Source organism: Catharus ustulatus, chromosome 3, assembly GCF_009819885.2.
Source record: "Catharus ustulatus isolate bCatUst1 chromosome 3, bCatUst1.pri.v2, whole genome shotgun sequence".
Taxonomy (NCBI): Eukaryota; Metazoa; Chordata; class Aves; order Passeriformes; family Turdidae; genus Catharus; species Catharus ustulatus.
Genome location: NC_046223.1, coordinates 34,082,938 through 34,100,241, shown reverse-complemented (window position 1 = coordinate 34,100,241; position 17,304 = coordinate 34,082,938). Strand labels below are relative to the sequence as shown.

Here is a 17,304-nt window from a genome sequence, read left to right as displayed (position 1 = left end):
AATAGGCATCTGCAGGTCCTTGATAACAATAACTACTGATGGGAGCATTTGATGTGCCCTTCTGTCATCACTGTGGCAGAGTGGGAGATACCAGTTTTGGATTTGTGTCAGTTTTAACTGGAAATTCAAGTGTGGCTGCCTCCTGCCCAACTACCAATTTCTGCACCTGAGCTAGAGGAGATTTGCTTTTTGCCTGTTAGTTGGGTTGTTGGTTCTTCCCAGAATTGTGGTGTTTTATGTGTTCCATCACTGCTGGTGGGAAGCTCAGTTATTCTGGGCAGTGCTGCAAGTCTGCATATCATGAAGCACTTCATGCAACCAAAGAGATGTCCTGATGTGTGCAGCAGTAATGGGATGTTCCAGCTCCAGCACTTTGAGGAATGCTTGGGCTTATCTCGTACTGACTCTTTGCAAATGATGCAGGCTAAGTGACAAAGCACAAAGCTTCACACTTCAGTGATGTGCCTTGAGGAAGAAGCGTAGGGGAATGGTGTTGGTGCGGCTTTTTGGCACCTAGCAAGGGTTGAGGCTAGGAGCACACCTAGTGACAAGGAGAAAGTTCAGAGGAGCTATTTTAAAATTATTGCAATGTGCCGGTTTTAAAAGTGAGACAGTTTACTTTGTGAAAACCTGCCAGCAAGTGTACCAGTTTTAAGGGGGAAAAAGTCACATAATTTTTTTCAGCACACGTGTCTGTTAAAGAAACTCAGTGGAATGATAATGCTATTGTCAAACTTACCATATTCTTTTGCAAACAATGGAAAGTTTGAAATCTCTTGTGTAAACCAGTGTTAGCTGTTTTACAAAATGCTGCAAGTAGATAATATTAAGATGATGTTTTACTCAACTTAGCCACGTGTAAAAAGTATTTGTATTTTAATAATCGGACTTAATACATTTTTACCAAGTATGTGGATTTAAATTGTTGCTGCTATAAGTGACTGTCTTATTCACTGTAATTTATAGATCAATATTTGCATACATGTCCTAAAAATATTAAAATATTAAAATAATTTCAAAACCTGAAAAAGGTCCTTTGATCTACTAGTACTTGATAAAAGCAGAAGAAAAGAAAGTAGTATTTTTTCTGTTATACATAGTAACACTTGATGCTTATAGTGCTATATAAAAAATATGTATAAATATTTTAAAGTACTGTGAGCATTTAGGTTTTAGCTATAAAAATGATGTGAAACAATATTTAAAATGCTTGTGTTTACACAAATACATCTTAACACTACTAAAAAATAAAAAATTGCTCTGAAAACCACCCAAATAGTGCAAGATTTTGGGGCTTTTATCCTATATTGCCTTGTTCAAGAGAGATATTTAGAAATGGTGATCAGTGTTCCTAAATGTTTCCAGAAAACAGACCTTGGTTTTCCATTCCTGAATAGCAAGCATATTTAGAAAATATTGATCACCTTTGTTGCTCAGAGATGCTGATGCAATACAGGACTCTGTTGTTCCAGACAGCATGTGCTAATAGCAACTGCTATTTAATTTATTTATTTATTGTTCTAATTCTTATCCTTCAAGAATGAGGGGGAAGTAAGAGTGATGTTGAAACTGGCAAGTTTTTCTTCCTGCTGGCTCACAATGGGCATGGTAAAGGTCAATTCTCAATTTGTCAGGATGTCAACTCACTCAGTATTTCTGGTATGATTTTTTAAAAGGACAAAATTGCATGCATATGAAAATGAACATTTATTTTCCATGTGTTGCCAAAACACACCAGTAATTTTGAGTTGATATTGTAGATGCCCAATTTCAAAACTGCATTTATGTGTGAATAATGGTATGTCTGTCTCTCTGTTATTGAATACTTTCCTCTAGATTTTTTTCATGTTTTAGAGAAAAGATTATTAATGCAACAGGAAATCATTGAATAAATAACAAGGGCTGAAGTGCTTGTGCAAGATAGGACAATGACTCACTGCACCAGTCGTAATGAAAAAACCGTGGTGGATGGTGATTTGAGCCCTAGAACCCTGGAATATATTTCCACATTGTATTCACAACCTGGGAGGAGGAAGAAAACCCCACAGTAAGAATAGGGAGAAGCTTTCCATTGGGGAGGTTTGGTCCTCCCATCACTTTAGCTGCAGATGTGCACCTGAAACCACAGAGAGCTGCTCCGTGCCTTCTCCCTGCCTGCGCCTGCACCTCTGCTTGGAAGGAATCTGCTTCCCTAGTAGGAGCCCTTCTCTTTGGTCACTACTTAGTACTGCTTCGAACAAAGAATCTACTGTTTGCCAGCTCTTCAGTGCATCTGGGCTGGCAGGGAGGACAGAGGGTTGTCCCTGCTTTCCTCCCCCCTTGCTCAGCTGAGGCACTTCTGGAGCTCATACGCGAGGCTGCTTTCTGCAGAATATTCACATCTGTGGGGTTTTCACTGGGTTCTGGCCACCTGTAAATAGCTGGGCATAAATTGAGCATTCTTCTGTCTGAGCTAGATTATTGAGATGTGGACAGTGAAAGGTACTTGAACTTTCTCACCTGAACTTCCCAATTTGCCAGAAACTTAATGGAAACCTAGCTGTGGTATAAGCCAATGCCCACATGTATCATGAAATGTTTCCTATTTCTCAGCTGGGATTGGAAAAATTCGTTTGTCTAATGCAAGTACAGATGTGCTCAAAATGTCATTCAGCATTACTGGGAACTGTGGGAAAACAGTTAGTATAAATAAATTATCACTATTTCAAGTGTAAGAGAGAATCAGAAAGTGCTAGTTCCAAATTCTGCTTTTCTTTGAACTGCCAGCAAATACTTAGGAGAGGGCATCTAATAAAAATACCTTTTAAAACCCTAAGTCATGTTAGGAAAAATCACAATTTCATTTAAATTTTTACTATGCAATATGATTTTGTAGAATACTTAACATAATATATTATTACATACTTACATTAGATTGAAGGACATAAAGTATGAAGATAGGTATATTTTTTAGGTATCTTAAATATTTATTTTTTACAGTAGCTTTGAGCTGTGCTGCAGATTTCTTTTAATGAAATTAAAAATAAGTAAATATTCTAACAGAAGTGCTTTGCATTTACTTAGTGTCTACTGACTTAATCAAATAGTCTGCTGATGCTTCCAATCGTGTGTTAGGTAACACTGCCCTCAGAGGGCCAAGGTAAGGAAATTCAATCTCAAAACCACTGGCACTATTTGTGATAATTTTGTTTTACCTGACATTAATTACAGTTGTTTCTTTTTTTAAAAAAAAGTTGCATATAATTGTGTGATTTACTTTTATATAATGTTACTTAATGCTCTCAGATAAATTCAGGTTTTTTCCCTCTCTATTTGTTAAATGTTATTGTAAGGAGTTTGATCTAACAAAAAAGTGCCTTACAAAAAAAGGAGACAATGTTTGTGTATTATTTCTATTAAATCCATTTGAGTAAATTGATGAAACAGACAAGAGGCAGAATTTTGGTGTGTTCTCTTTTTGGAAGGTTTTTTTCCCCTCACTTTTTTTTCCCCCCTTAAATCTCACTTATGTCTGTGTGGCAGCTGTTGCTTCTTTTAAGGAGGCAAGTTTTTGAACTCAGGTTTCTGTTGCTTATCAGCACTGTATATTAAAGACATTTCCTTCACACCTCTGAAACCATTTACATATTGAAAAATGTAGATGTTTTGCAAAAGTCTTTTTTTTAAAAAAACATTTAAAAATAATAAGATTAAATTACTGATTAATTTTTCAATAATAGCTAAATTTCCATATACTTAAGGATTACAAATGGTGAGACCAACAACAGCAACTGCCAAATCTGAGGTGAAATACATGTTTGAAGAGAGAGTTTGGGTTGTGAGATAAAGTAAAAGCAATTACAAACTTTTGGGTGATGCATTTGTCTAACACAGATGGGTTTTTTTTTTTTACTGCTCATATAATTTCTTAGAAAGCTCTCCTTTCTGCAGCTTCTCAACAGTATGAAAACGACCAACGTTGCATCACTGGAATAAACATATTTTGTGAAATGTCCTGAAGGCAGGTTTCTTGTTACTGGCTGTCAAAAGCAAAAAAAGAAAAATCATTAAGGCTGCAGTACAGAGGCAAATAAAGAGGCAGCCACGAGGGTCATGTTCTAAACAAACCTTCATTAAGCACTCTTTGTTACTGTTGTTAGCCAATGTATTATTAAATGCAACGTTAATTAAAGAGTTGCATGTTATGAGGGTGCTTTTTTGCATGAAGATCAGATTGAATTTTCATGTGCTTCATGTATATACTGCTGTCTTACCTTTAATCTTTTGGGTATATTCTCTCAGTAGTTATTAAAAAAGCAGACCCCAACCACATAACATATGTATTTTGTGTGCATGTATTTTTTGTCTGTATGTATCAGCAAGATGCATATTCTAGTGCCACTTTCCTCAAGTAGCTTAAAAAACTTCGCCTAGAATTAAAATGATGTAGGAATTACTTGGCTTTCTTTGCTGCAGTAGTTGCAATTAGAGACCTCTTCTTACTGTCTAATAAACAGATCCTAAAAGAATGTGGTTTTCAACTTAGAAGGGTGTAAATTTAGGCAAAACAATAATTTAACTTACATTAACTCAGCAGGAAGCAGGGTACAAACCGATTATCGCTCTATGGCAGATCCACTGCTTTTTTAAATACTGCAGCTCCATTTTATTAAATTGTCAGTATATCTTGTGGTTTAGTTAGCCTGCCTGGACTTCTCCTCTCTCATATAATTACTTTTCACTTGATTTAAGAAATTTCACATGAGAATTTCCTCTAGGTTGCTTGTGTTGAGGTATTTAATAAACATACTTTCTAAATATCTTTAAAGTGACTTAATATTGATAATAGTGGGAAATACACTTTTTTTTTTTTTTTTAATGCAGGGCTGCTACGTTAGAAGACATGTAGAAGTGTTTTTTCTTTTCAAATACTCTGCTTTCCTTTAGCATTTTTAAAATGGAGAATTTCTTTCAAAGCAAATCAGCAAGCACATGTATTAAGAAGTATGGACTAAAATGTTGTTCTGTCTTCAGGCAGATTACGTAAAAGGAATGCAGTTATTAGAGAGTACCTAGAGAGCATCTTGAGAGCTCTTAACCCACTTGAACAGCTAAGTGAACTGTTCACTGATACCACCATTTAGTCTTCAAAAGTGTTCACCTATTTGTTATTAAATAACAAAACAAATATAGGGCAGATGATAAATATTCACATATAGGCCTTGGAGAGGAATTGGAATATTGGTATTTTCAACACAAAACCAAGGTTTGTGTGTATATGTGTTCGTATAGATGTTTTGGAAAGGTAGTCTGACCATGACTCATGTTGGGAAACCACTTGGAAGAAACATTCTTCAAGGAAATATGTCTATGAAAGAAATATATGGATCCTTATGAAACCATAGTGTTTTATACTTGCTTTTAAATTTCTTTTTCTGTATCTGGCTGTAGTCTGTAGAGTGAAGACAAGAGTACAGCTATGCTCATAGGTAAACTGGAACTTACCTGTCCTATGGTTAGCTTTTATCCAGAGTTGTTAACTCTGTTCAGAGGAGCTTGAAAGTACTATTCTACTCTTCTAATGGTTCTTCTCTAGAAGAAGCTGGATAACTCAGTAGGGGGTTAAAACTCTGTCCAGTTTTCTGATTAAGAGAATCTGTGTTTGGCTGCTCCTGGATACCCAAAGTAAAGTGTTGTCCTAAGCAGTGAAGAGGGAGTATGGATTGGAGAAGTGTGTGCTGGGTCTGTAAGGCCACCTGTTAGAATGTCTCCTGTTCCAGAAGGTTCATTCTGGAGAGTGTATGTAAGCAGACAAAGGCTGCCCTTCTTTCCTGAGTGACTATTAAGTGTACTTAGCCTATCAGCCCTGATCCTTAGAGCAGAGTCTGCTTATTTCCCTCTCCAGTTTATTCCTTGCAGAAAAGAGGGACCCTCTTTGAAATCTGAGCATTGGATGGCTGCACTGCTTTAGGCATGTTGAGATTGTCTACATGCTGTCCTGAAATTTGTGAGCAGGTTTAGGTGCCTGACTTCTAGATAAGACTTAGATCTGGATAGATTGCAAACCCAGTAACAGGCACTTTCATTTACTCATACAATGAAATGAGGTATCATTTATTAGAAAACTACAGAAGATTACAATTTCTTTAAGGAAGCAACTAAGATGTTAATATTTTTAAAAGTTTGGATTGGATATTGGATTATTATATTATATTATTATATTTTTATATTATATTAATTAATTATATGTAAGGTTTTGTTTTGGCTTCAACTATTGAGTCCATGCAGATTTCAGAAAATTTGTTGCAGGGCATATGTTAAATATTTTTAAAATAGGAGTCATACCTTTACTTAGGCCTGTGGTTATTTCATGTTCAAGTATTCACCAATCTTAATTTTCAACATTTTAATGTAATGCTGGTTTAGTTTTTCATTGTTGTTGGTATAAATGTTACACATTTGTTTTCCCAAGCTGTACTTGTGTTTCTTCTTCAGCTTACAAAGTATCTTCTATATGTTTGGTTTGGTTTGGTTTTTCTTGCATGCTTTCATGTTAACTAGAATTTCCTGCTGTGAGATGAGTTCAGACTGGCAGTTCCCAGCCAAACTAGAACCAGAGGCCTGAGACACAGCTCTGCATCAATACAAATGAAACTAGTGCCATATCTACTCTATTCATTTAGTGATCAAATTAAGTCACACTTGGACTTTTTCATTTCTTTCTACCTATATGAAAATGTCTGTGTAGCAAAGTCAAGCTAAACAGGAAGAGGTTTGCTACATAAGTCAACCTGAATAACCCAGTGTTAATTGTTCTCCTCTCTTCTCCATCTTGTATTCCCTACTTGCCTTTTCTGCTTAAATACATGAAAACTGGACATGTCAGTGGCTGCAGCTGGATTTGTTAAGTCATGGGTATTGCCAAATTCCTTACAAGCTGTGCTCAGGTTCATCAAGGCCATATCAGCAGTTCCCATGTTGAACTTCAGTGACAATTAGTCGATTGCTGTGATGGAAAGGTGAAGGTGCAGTTAATGAATTTTTAGATTACCCTTTTGTGAAGTAACCTCCATGTTATATAAATGTAAACTTCTTCCTGACTTTTGAATGGCCTAAAAGCTGTGTAGCTGTAGCTAACAAGGTGCTGAGGTGGTAAATGGCACTGCCAGGCTGGGGCTTAGCTCATCTTACAAATGGGGAGAAGTCCTAGGTTCCTTGTTAGAAATTCTGCATTGTTATGCACTTTTTCTCCTGGAAAAGTTCACTTGTATAATAAAGAAACAGTGACTTTATTTAAAGTTGTAGTAATAATCATTATTTACTCTGCAGAATTTATAGAAATCAAAGATGAGGGAAGTTGGGCAAATCTAAACTAACCTGTACTGCACTGAGTAATTGCACTCTAAAAATGAAGTTGTTGCTGAATTCTAGTGTGGCATTGTAAAGTGTAAGAATATTAAGGAAATTTTTCACCTTTAATAGCAAATAAGTGGCACTAATTAAGAGTTGTGTGTTCTGTATGTTTCTGATCCTGAATTCTTCATAGATTCAGAATGCAGAATCTTTTGCTCAGGCTGGGGTAGGGGAAAGGTGGCATGTCAGGTTTATGGATGGACTTACCTCTTGGAAGGTTGGCTTCTACTTTTTCTTGTTTATTCCTTTTGCTTTCAGTTACATTTTTAAATTATATTTTGGGTAGGTTTTTCCATCACCCCCTATTTCCTTTTATTTGCTTAGTGTATATTTTGAGAAAATTAATGACTTTTGGTTTGGCTCAGCAGGGTAAGTGTTCTTGTAGCAGTTTAGATTTCATTTGGTTGTTAAAAGTCAAGATATAGAGTTTGTTTCTTTTCCCTGAAAAAAAAAATTATGGTGTAAGCATGCAGGATATTTCAAAAGTATAGTCTGATAAAATTCAGAATTATACAATATTAGTATACAATACTTATAGCTTCTTGTTCCAGCGGCATTGTTGTACAGTCCAGGTTTACCATTGCAATTCGGTTTTCCCTTCTTTTGGACAGAGTTAAGACTTTCTCTGTAAATTGAAAATATCTGAAAAGATTTTGGTATAATTAATGTTTGATACTGATAGTATGATATGTTTTTTAATATTCAAGTTTGGGGTTTTTTTTTCTACAGTGTTAATGAACTTTTTTTTCCTTCTCCTTTAGGAGAATATATAAAAAACTGGCGGCCAAGATACTTCCTGCTAAAGACAGATGGCTCTTTCATAGGCTATAAGGAGAAGCCCCAGGATGTGGATCTGCCATATCCACTCAACAACTTTTCAGTGGCAAGTATGTATTTCCAGTATTTATTATTCTCTCAGCATATTGACAGATTATCTGCTACATATTGCTTCGTGTATAATTCTGAATTTATTGGTAACGCTGCAAGTTTAATGCCTTGTGCCATACTAATGCACCACTAATCTTACATCCAGCTCTATGAGACATGTTTACATTAGCATGGAAGAACCATGCGTTGGTTTTTGAATGTTTTTGGAAGTCTTTCTGTGTGTGTGTTTCTAAAGTGTCTCTAAATAACAATGACATTTGACAAATGATTGCTGTAAGAAGAAAATTCCTGGAAAGTTTACCTTTATTTAGATCACTGACCTCTTCTCTGTTTTTCATTAGAATCTCTGAATTCACTTGAAAACTCAAATTAATTAGAAAATTATCTAGACTTTCAAATGACACAAAATCATGCTAAGTTATTTTTCTCTTGGATAATCAGGTAATCAGCTCTCCAGCCTGGTTAATGAGTAATTTCAAGCAATCAGACAATTTGCATATATTAACAAATCTACAAAGTGTGTATCTGTGGGATAAAGTGAAGATTGTGTGTTTTCCAAGAATGTTTCTAAAAGACAAATTTGTAGGGCTTTTGATCTGTCAGAGTGAGATTGGTGAGCATTTCTTAACAGAAATGAAAGTATTTGAGGAGAAAATTAAGGGGCAAAAAAAATATATATCTCTGAGTTGCAAATATCACAGCTAGAAACTCTCAGAGGAACACTAGAGAGTTTACCCAATTTCTTTCAAAATTGTGTTGTGTACAACAATACAAAAAGTGTCAGTGTTTAGTTTTATGGAGAAGTATAGGAGCCACTACAAGAATATTTGTATTTAGAGAAAGGGTTCCCCTCATTTTCACTGCTGAAGATGGAAGAAATGCCACTGAGATTGAATTTTCCTATTTTCTTGATAAAATTGTGCTTGAGACTAACTCAACCTTTGTGTATACAAAGTAATTTGTGTATTTTGTTTGGTAAGAAAATAATCTTGTGCTCCAAGCCCATGTCTCATCTCACAGCTGGAACAGGAAAACTTTGCATATTCTGATTGCAATAGAAAATGATATTGATTGTGCAAACCTTCTAACAGTATTTGAGGCTCATATTGTCTTGCTGGTATTCAGAATAAAAGCAGTGATGTCTTTAAGTTGTTAATATGAGTAGGAATTGACTAAATCATAGGGCATTATTCATTCCTTAGTTATTGCTCTGTGTGTTCTAACTACTCTTTTTTAGCAGGTAGTATTTTTCTAGGTACTTTTTCCCCACTTTGCAGCAGAAAGACAATTTCTGGAAATACAGGAACCTTTTTTATCCTGCCTTACCATGTTCTTCATTGCATATTCTGTCTTCCCTTGCTGCAGCAACTAGAAGGGTGATCCAAATGGAAGTTCTGCTAAGCAAAGAAATACATAATTAGCAATTATTATAGCATAATTACCAGTGTGTTGGTACTGGTTTTGGTTGGATTTTTTTTGGTACCTATAGGTTCTGTTATGTAATTCTGATATCAGAATGCTGTCCCTGAACTTTGCCTTGATGGAAATGGAAAGATTTCACATTGTTTTCCAAAATGACACCATTACCACCCCCACCACCCCCCTGCCAAAAAAAAAGATTATTTCTGCAACTAGCAAGTCTCATAGGTCTGATTCTTAGGATGTGTAAGCCAAAGGGACAAGCATACAATATTAATTGAAAAAAATCCAGTTTTGATAAGCAAGATGACTTTTTTCTGTTTATCTGACAGGAAAAGGTGTAATTTTATGAGAAATGTTGGCTGATCAATGCAATGAAAAGAATCTCATGAAATTAAGTGGAGTGCCTGTGTAGCATTCACAGGATGAAAAGCAAACTAGGCTGGTATTGCACTCTAAATTGCAAGGGACTAAGTTTTTTATCAGCTCTTTTATCTGTCTGAAGATGAGATCATCAGTAGGGCAAATAAACAAACAAAATTGCTGTATGAATGAATCACATCTCATGGGAAGTACCTGGTAAATGTCAAGAACTGGTCTCATGGCCTCTGATCCAAGAGTTCCTGAGCTGCTGCAGTAGGTTTGTGGCCACAAGCAGCGCAACATATTTTTCCTGTAATAGTGAAGTACGTTTTTCATAAATTACTAGCCAGGCAGATGGAGTGTGAGATCACTGTTAATACCATCTTGATTAGGTTGGCAGGGACTTAAAGATATGTCTTTACAGTCCTATCTTCATGTAATCTTTGTAGCTATCTGTAAAATGAGAGTGTGGTCTCAGTCTACTTTTTGCTCTCCAAATGATAGACATCTTTGGCTCTTGCTTGCAATTTGTTATTTAAGTAGAAAAGGCCAAGGCTGTGGTATTATTTTCGTAGTACTGTTGGAGTTACACACAGGAATGTTTGCACAGTTCTACTTTGTATGATACTTGTTGGGTAGTTTAAAACTTTCATAAGCAGCTCTGTCAAGCTGGTTACTTACATCATACAGATATTTTCCCACCAGTGTCCCCTGCCTTGCACTCCTGTGGCATCTCTTCCCAGCCATAGGATAATTTTCCTTAGTGTGGCTCCCTGATTCCTTCCAAGATAACTTTAAAGTTCCTCACCAAAGCATTTTTCTTTCTTTGGTCTTTTGTCATCTGGGAACTCCCATTGGGAATGACGAGAAGGCTGGAGAGAATGAAGATATTTTACATACTGCTGAAAGTGCTTCCGGTGATAAATACGTCTTTGCTAATAGAGCCTTTCTCATTGAGGAATGTTTTGTCACAGAATGGAGTGTTCAGAGGCCATCCCCCTTTCCTTGGGGTGTTCTGGGAGAAAATGGGGGGGAAGGCATTTGGAAGTGTGTGTGTAAACAGGTAGACTCTTTACTTAGAGAGGGAGAAACTGGGGCAGCACACTTGTGCTTCAGTCCATTGCCAGCCACCCAAAATGCAGGGGAACCATGTTTCAGGGCCTGAAATGGAGATGAGGGATCTCTCTTCCTTGGAGCACTGAAGATGAAACACAGTTGAGTGAAGGGTATGACAGAGTGGGGCTGGCTGAAGCTGAGCCCTGGGGAAGGACACAGGCTGGTCTAAGGTGTCCTGAATGGACTTTACCTCCCTGTCTTTGGGTGCACAGGGAAGGCAGCCATGGGCACCCTGCACTGCTCTGCATCTTGGAGCTGCTGCAAGGTTGCAGGGTGAACAAATCAGCCAGATTTGGTGACAATGAGTAGTGTGTAGGAATCACTGGTTCTTCTCCTGTGGAGCCAGCTTATTTTATACCTAACAGAACCACCTTCTTTTAAATGGGAGTTGTGAGGGCTGTGTATTTGAAGCAGGCTGTTAGTCCCTTAATGCTCATGCCCTGACACTGAGATCACAAAAAGCTCTGCTGTGGTATCTTACCATGCACTTGAGGAGAAGTGAAGGCGGTGTAATTACATGGGTGGGAAGTTCATTGTGAAAACTTGAAACCGGCTGATGCTGGTTTTCAGGGGTAAATTCAGAGGTGTGAGCTTACTGGAATTGTCTGGTTCAAAATCACTTCAGCTCTTTTCAGGTAGAGAGGAGCAGTTGCAAGTAATCAAACTGCTGTAGCTTGTACAGATACTCTTGATTGACTGAGTCATGGTAACTGAGTGGGTGTGCATTCCTAGCCCACTTCAACTGCAAAATAAAATATGTTAATTTAAATTGCTTTTGCTTAGGCATTTATGCAGTCAGAACCAGTTTAAAAATAATTTTGGATTCAGTTGGTATGACTTCTCTGTACAGGCAAAGGCCTGATAAAAATGTCCTGTCTTTTAAAATTCCATTATGCTTCTTTGAGAGCAAAACTAATACTCTGGGTAACAGGATGTATTTCCTCAATGCCCTCCCACCCCCTCAAAAAAACTCAGCATGGCCTCAAAATGCTGTTTTCAGCTGGCCTGCTGTTGTAAAAGTGGAATTAAACGCTGCTTTATGTAAACCACTTTGGTCTTTGATTGTCATCATTATTTGGGAAAGCAGGATGGGGAAGAAGTCTACTTCTTCAGTTCTACTTAAGGAAGATTTGTGGCTGGTTTAAAAAAAACAACTTCTCACATGCGCAGTGAGTGTGTAGGTAATCACAGAGCACATTTGGGATGAAGTATCTCCAAGAATTGGCCCTTTGCCTTCATTTTGATCTTTACATGGGGAATAATTGGGAAGAGCTGTATCCCTTCACAGTATCCTTTGAGCTTTGGCCAAAAATGATGTCACCTGGAACTTTTTTCCTATCTTGAAAGATAATGCTTTCTAAGCACTCTGGTACAGCTACCCTTTTTCTTGTCTTTAAAAAGAAAAAGCAATTTATTATTATATTACTATTATGAAAAGGTAACCTTTTATAAACTTTATTTTTATTTTCTCTGCAGAAGTGATTATCAAGAACCTTGACTACTCTAAATGAAGAATCTGTGCTACTTTTTCCTAGTCTTAACTTTTCAGTGAGCCAAAGACAAGATTTTGTTATTTTTAGGATTTAAAAATCTTCAAAACAGGAAAATTGGGAGGTTTCAGTGGAATAATGTTAGGGCTTAAAGCATTCTGAAGACATTCTTTAAAGAAATGGGTAGAAAAATATGTATGTCTGTTTCAAGTGAGATTAATTTATATACCAAAATACTTTTGCATTAGACATGACCTTTTATGCAACTCCAAAAATAACTTTTCAATGAGATTTAAGTCCATTTTCCAAAATGTGTTACAATACTAGATTACATGAACCCAGAGATAAGACATAACTGTACTGATAATTACAGTGTGAATTTGATTCCAAATAGTAGTAGAATTGAATAAGTAATGTTCACTCAATATTGAAAATACTTGTGGAGAGAAAAAGTCAGTGTATGAGTCGTGTACTGCATTTACAAATACACCTATGTAAATTCAAACTCGAATCTATTGTGTATAAGAAATATTTCCATCTGTGTTGGATGGAGAAATGTTTGGGAGGCTTTAATATTACTTTATGTTTTTAGGTGATATAGTTGGTATCCTATCCTTTGACTGAGAAGTTTATAGCCAGGCCTGAAAGTTTTTATGCCAGTGTGATATAACTCAGCTGCTTGAATAAAGTCAGGGTGTTTGCATGAAAGACAGAGAAGGATGTATAATTTTACTCTCTTCCATTAAAACAAGGTAAAGCACAGACAAAATCCATGCAAAAATCTCCTATGACCATCCTCCCTCTTTGCATGAAGGGGAAAATGACAAACTGGTTGCAGTGACAGGAAAATATAGATGCTACTTTGGTACTTTTTCAAGCAATGGAAATAAAAAACGTTGCAGCATGATGAACTGCACAAAGTTTAATCTTTTACAGCTTCAAGGAATATAATTAAAGACTTTTTTTTGGTCATATATGTTGTTTTATTATCAAAGCACATATAATGAACCAAGCCCCACAGAAGTGGGATTTTTACCCATACAGAACAAAAAGTCAGTCCCTGCTCCAAAATACTAAAATTCCAAATATAAAACAAGTGACAGCAGATGGATGCAAACAGATGGGGGGAGTATGAGAAAACTATGAGACAGTATTAGCCTGTAGTACAGGCAGTGGTCTCAGCACATCAACAACTAATCCATTGTCAAGGTTAGATTTTTACTCTCATCTCCCTTCTTTTCTTCTTCCGTCCTTCCTTCCCTCCCTCCTGTTTTTTAAGGCATGGTGAAGGAGAGTTTTAAGGAGGATTTTAAAGATAACTAATATGACAGAGGGAAATTAGAAATGCTTTAGAGAACTGATGATGAAATTGTAACAGTAAAGGGATGGGCGTCATTTTGATACTGAATAAAAAATTGTAACAAGGATAAGAGTAGGCTGTGGGGACAGACAATGTTGAAAGGCTACCTATATTTGATGTGATAGAGCTGGGTAAGAAATGGGAAATGCCAAAAAAAGAGTGATGTGATCAAGACATCAATGGCCAAAAACAATCTATTATGAACAGTTTTGGTAATAGCATTTTTAGGGTAAATCTGTACTGGTTTGGATCAAAGAAGAGATATTAAATAGTTCACATAAGTCTCTGTGTGACCAAATTTAAGTTTAGAGTTTAGAGTGATACTCCCCAAAGTTAAGATGTAGTAAGAAAGAATAAGGCCTTTTGGAAAGCCAGAGAAGTAGATTTCCCTTAAGGAGTGGGTAAACAAGTGGGGGAATCAAAAGTGGACCAAACTAAGGGAGTGTGTGTAGCATACACACATATGTTTGTTCCTATATGTAAAATTCATGGATTTTCATGTGTATATGAGCAAAAATCTATGTATCTGTCTCTGTGTTGGAAAATGGTCTATTAGTTCTGCTAGTTGGCTACTATTTGTCTAACAAAAAAGGTCATCAGAGAAGTGTGGATTTGGAGTGCAGAGTAACAACAGCAGAAAAAGGTATTTGTAAGGAGTGTGTTCATTAAATGTTTATATGAAAAAGAAAAATTAGATTAACAATTAAATAAGCAAAGGTTGGTACAAAAATGTTTATCTTGTAAAGGGAAGACCAAGGGAACAATAAGAAATCAAGGTGAAATTATTATGCAAATAGATCGATACATAGAGAGATAGAAATCTGTGTAAAGACAACACTCTCCCTATATATAAAAAACTGCAAACACTATAAACAATACAAGCAGTGGCTTGATATTATTGTTTTGATATAGTTTGATAATCACGGGAAGTTCTCCTCTGTGCTAAAACTCAGTCTGTGTTGTCTGTATTAGAAATAATTTCTCAGATATGCAACCTTCTGTTCATTTTTTAGTACAAATTTTTATGACTGCTTGAATGTTTAGTATTCTTGTCTAGCCATATCAACACATTCTGCTGAAGTTGAAACCATTCGTATATGAAATAATAAAATGGTATTAGTGTTCTATTTTTTTTTTTTTGGTACTGAATGATTGCATTTAGGAAAGAAATGCTGGTGATTATACGGTTAAAGTTATAGAATTCAAACTTTAAACTTTTTAATAAAATCTGAACAGATGATCTGTGCTTTTTTTTTTTTTTTGGAACTGGCAGGTTTCAGGCCCTCTAATTGGCTTCCCAGCTTTGCAGAGTAATTACAGCTTCAAGCAAACTTTGTCATCTGTGGTTCGGAATGGTGTAAAGTAAACAGAACGTTTTGAAATACAGTTTGTAGTTAGAGTTGCTCAGGAGAGTTTAACTAGCATAACTACTTAATTTAGACAGTAGCAGTTATTTGAATAAGATAGTCTTAACATTTTAGAATTGTCAGGTTGGTTGTTGATATGAAGACAAAAGTTAACCTCTGTTGTGTATCTGACTCTGTTTTGCTTTTTAAAAGGATAATTTCAATAACTGAGAAAAATCCATTGCATTTCTTTTTACTGTTTTAATTTTTTTTTTTTTTCATTTTCTGTATACATCCAAAAATGACGAGAGGAGTGCTGTGCACTTGTTGGAACAGAGTTTTAATTCTCTGTTACTGCTTTTGTATTTTGCTGCTTTGAACAAGTGTTCTCCCCCAAGGTTTTTCCTTCCCTCTAATATTAAAGGAAAAGTTCTCATGACCAATGTTTCATCCCAGAAAGACAGAAAGCTTTAGGAATAAAATGTGTAATTCCAAGTTGTAGATGGCTAGCATACAAGAACACAAAGTTGAGTCTGTCTGTTTACTGGCTTACTCATCTTTTTGAATGATAATTTAGACTTCCAACTGTTTTGAGTTGAGATTCAGTCCTTTAATTACATATGTTTATGTATAGTAGCAAACTTGAAGACATTATGGTAGAATGTTCTCTACTCTTGGTAATGACCCAACTATCACTCGAGCATTCAGAGCCAGCTCTCAGTAGCCAGTTTCACTCTTTCTTCTGTGCTTTTGTATTTTCCAAACTATTCACTCAGTCTTAAGCTACTATGGTTTTTCCACTAATTAGTAGAAAAATATTTTGGTAATTAGCAGTAACTGTGTATTACAGCACTTATTCATCTTAATAGATTTTTTTTCCCCCTAGTAGTAGGTGAAAGATATTCACGGAGAAGTTTTAATTCATGTTGCAGTCATGGCAGGAATACTGTTTATCCCATACATTTATATTCAGCAGCACATGAAACATGTGGGGCTACTAAATATCAGCAGACTTCAGTTATTTCTGTCTACTTGAGAAGAATGGGCAGTACAAGTCTTTTGGGAATACTCTGGTCCTCCACTTCTTTCTGAAACCCTTTTCACTTTGTAAGGGACAAATATGAATGTATTCAATTTTAACTTTCCACGAGGAAATCAAATCTTTAGCTACTTGTAACAGAATATTACCAAACCTAATTAAGTTTTTCTAAATTTTATTTTCCAATTATTTCTTCCAGTGATAGTGAAATGGCATTTTTGGGTGTTATTTGTCTGGCAGTTTTTTGTTTTTAGTACCATTTTCAATTCTTAAGTTTTTTTTTTATTACCTTACATTGATTCAGTTAATCACCTGCAATGAAAACTCAGAAGAAATGGTTTTTTTTTTAGTAATGTTCTATTATTATTTATAATGATAATGAATATTTTGTTCTTGTTAATAATGTGCGTGATCACTTTAAGGGCGGACTGAAAAAAATTAATATAAGTAGTATATTAGATACAGATTTAGTTAAAGTACATACCAATATATATATTTTTTATACTTTTATGTTATATTATATATATAGGTGATAACCATATTATATGTAGCATTTGGACATAAACAGGTGTAATTCAATTTTTTTCATACATGATTTGGAAAACTTAAATAATGCAATTTAAATGTATGCATATTTGTATATATTGGCAAAGAGAAAATAAATGGTGGAATTCAAAATCTCCAGTTCCATCAGAGGCATTGCAGAGGATGTGCTTTTTGATTGGTAGATTATTCTTCAGGTTTGTCTTTGTACCTTTCTTCCTTCAGGCTATCCTTACACAGTTAGCTCACTTTTCTCCCTGGCAGTGTTTTTCACCTTCCTTCCTCTAGCCTAGCTAGTTTGGCTACACTCTAGCTATCTCCATGCTTTTCTTTCTCATATAGGTTCCA

General features: G+C 35.8%; 1 protein-coding gene across 3 annotated transcripts in view; it reads left to right on the top strand.

The window, feature by feature from the left end:
• AKT3 (AKT serine/threonine kinase 3) overlaps window positions 1–17,304 on the top strand; it is a 150,763-nt gene that overhangs the window by 69,969 nt on the left and 63,490 nt on the right. For all 3 annotated transcript variants that reach the window (XM_033054283.2, XM_033054282.2, XM_033054284.2), the window contains one exon: window positions 8,154–8,279. In XM_033054283.2, the coding sequence (XP_032910174.1) occupies window positions 8,154–8,279 (126 nt within the window). The remainder of the gene's footprint in view (window positions 1–8,153; window positions 8,280–17,304) is intronic.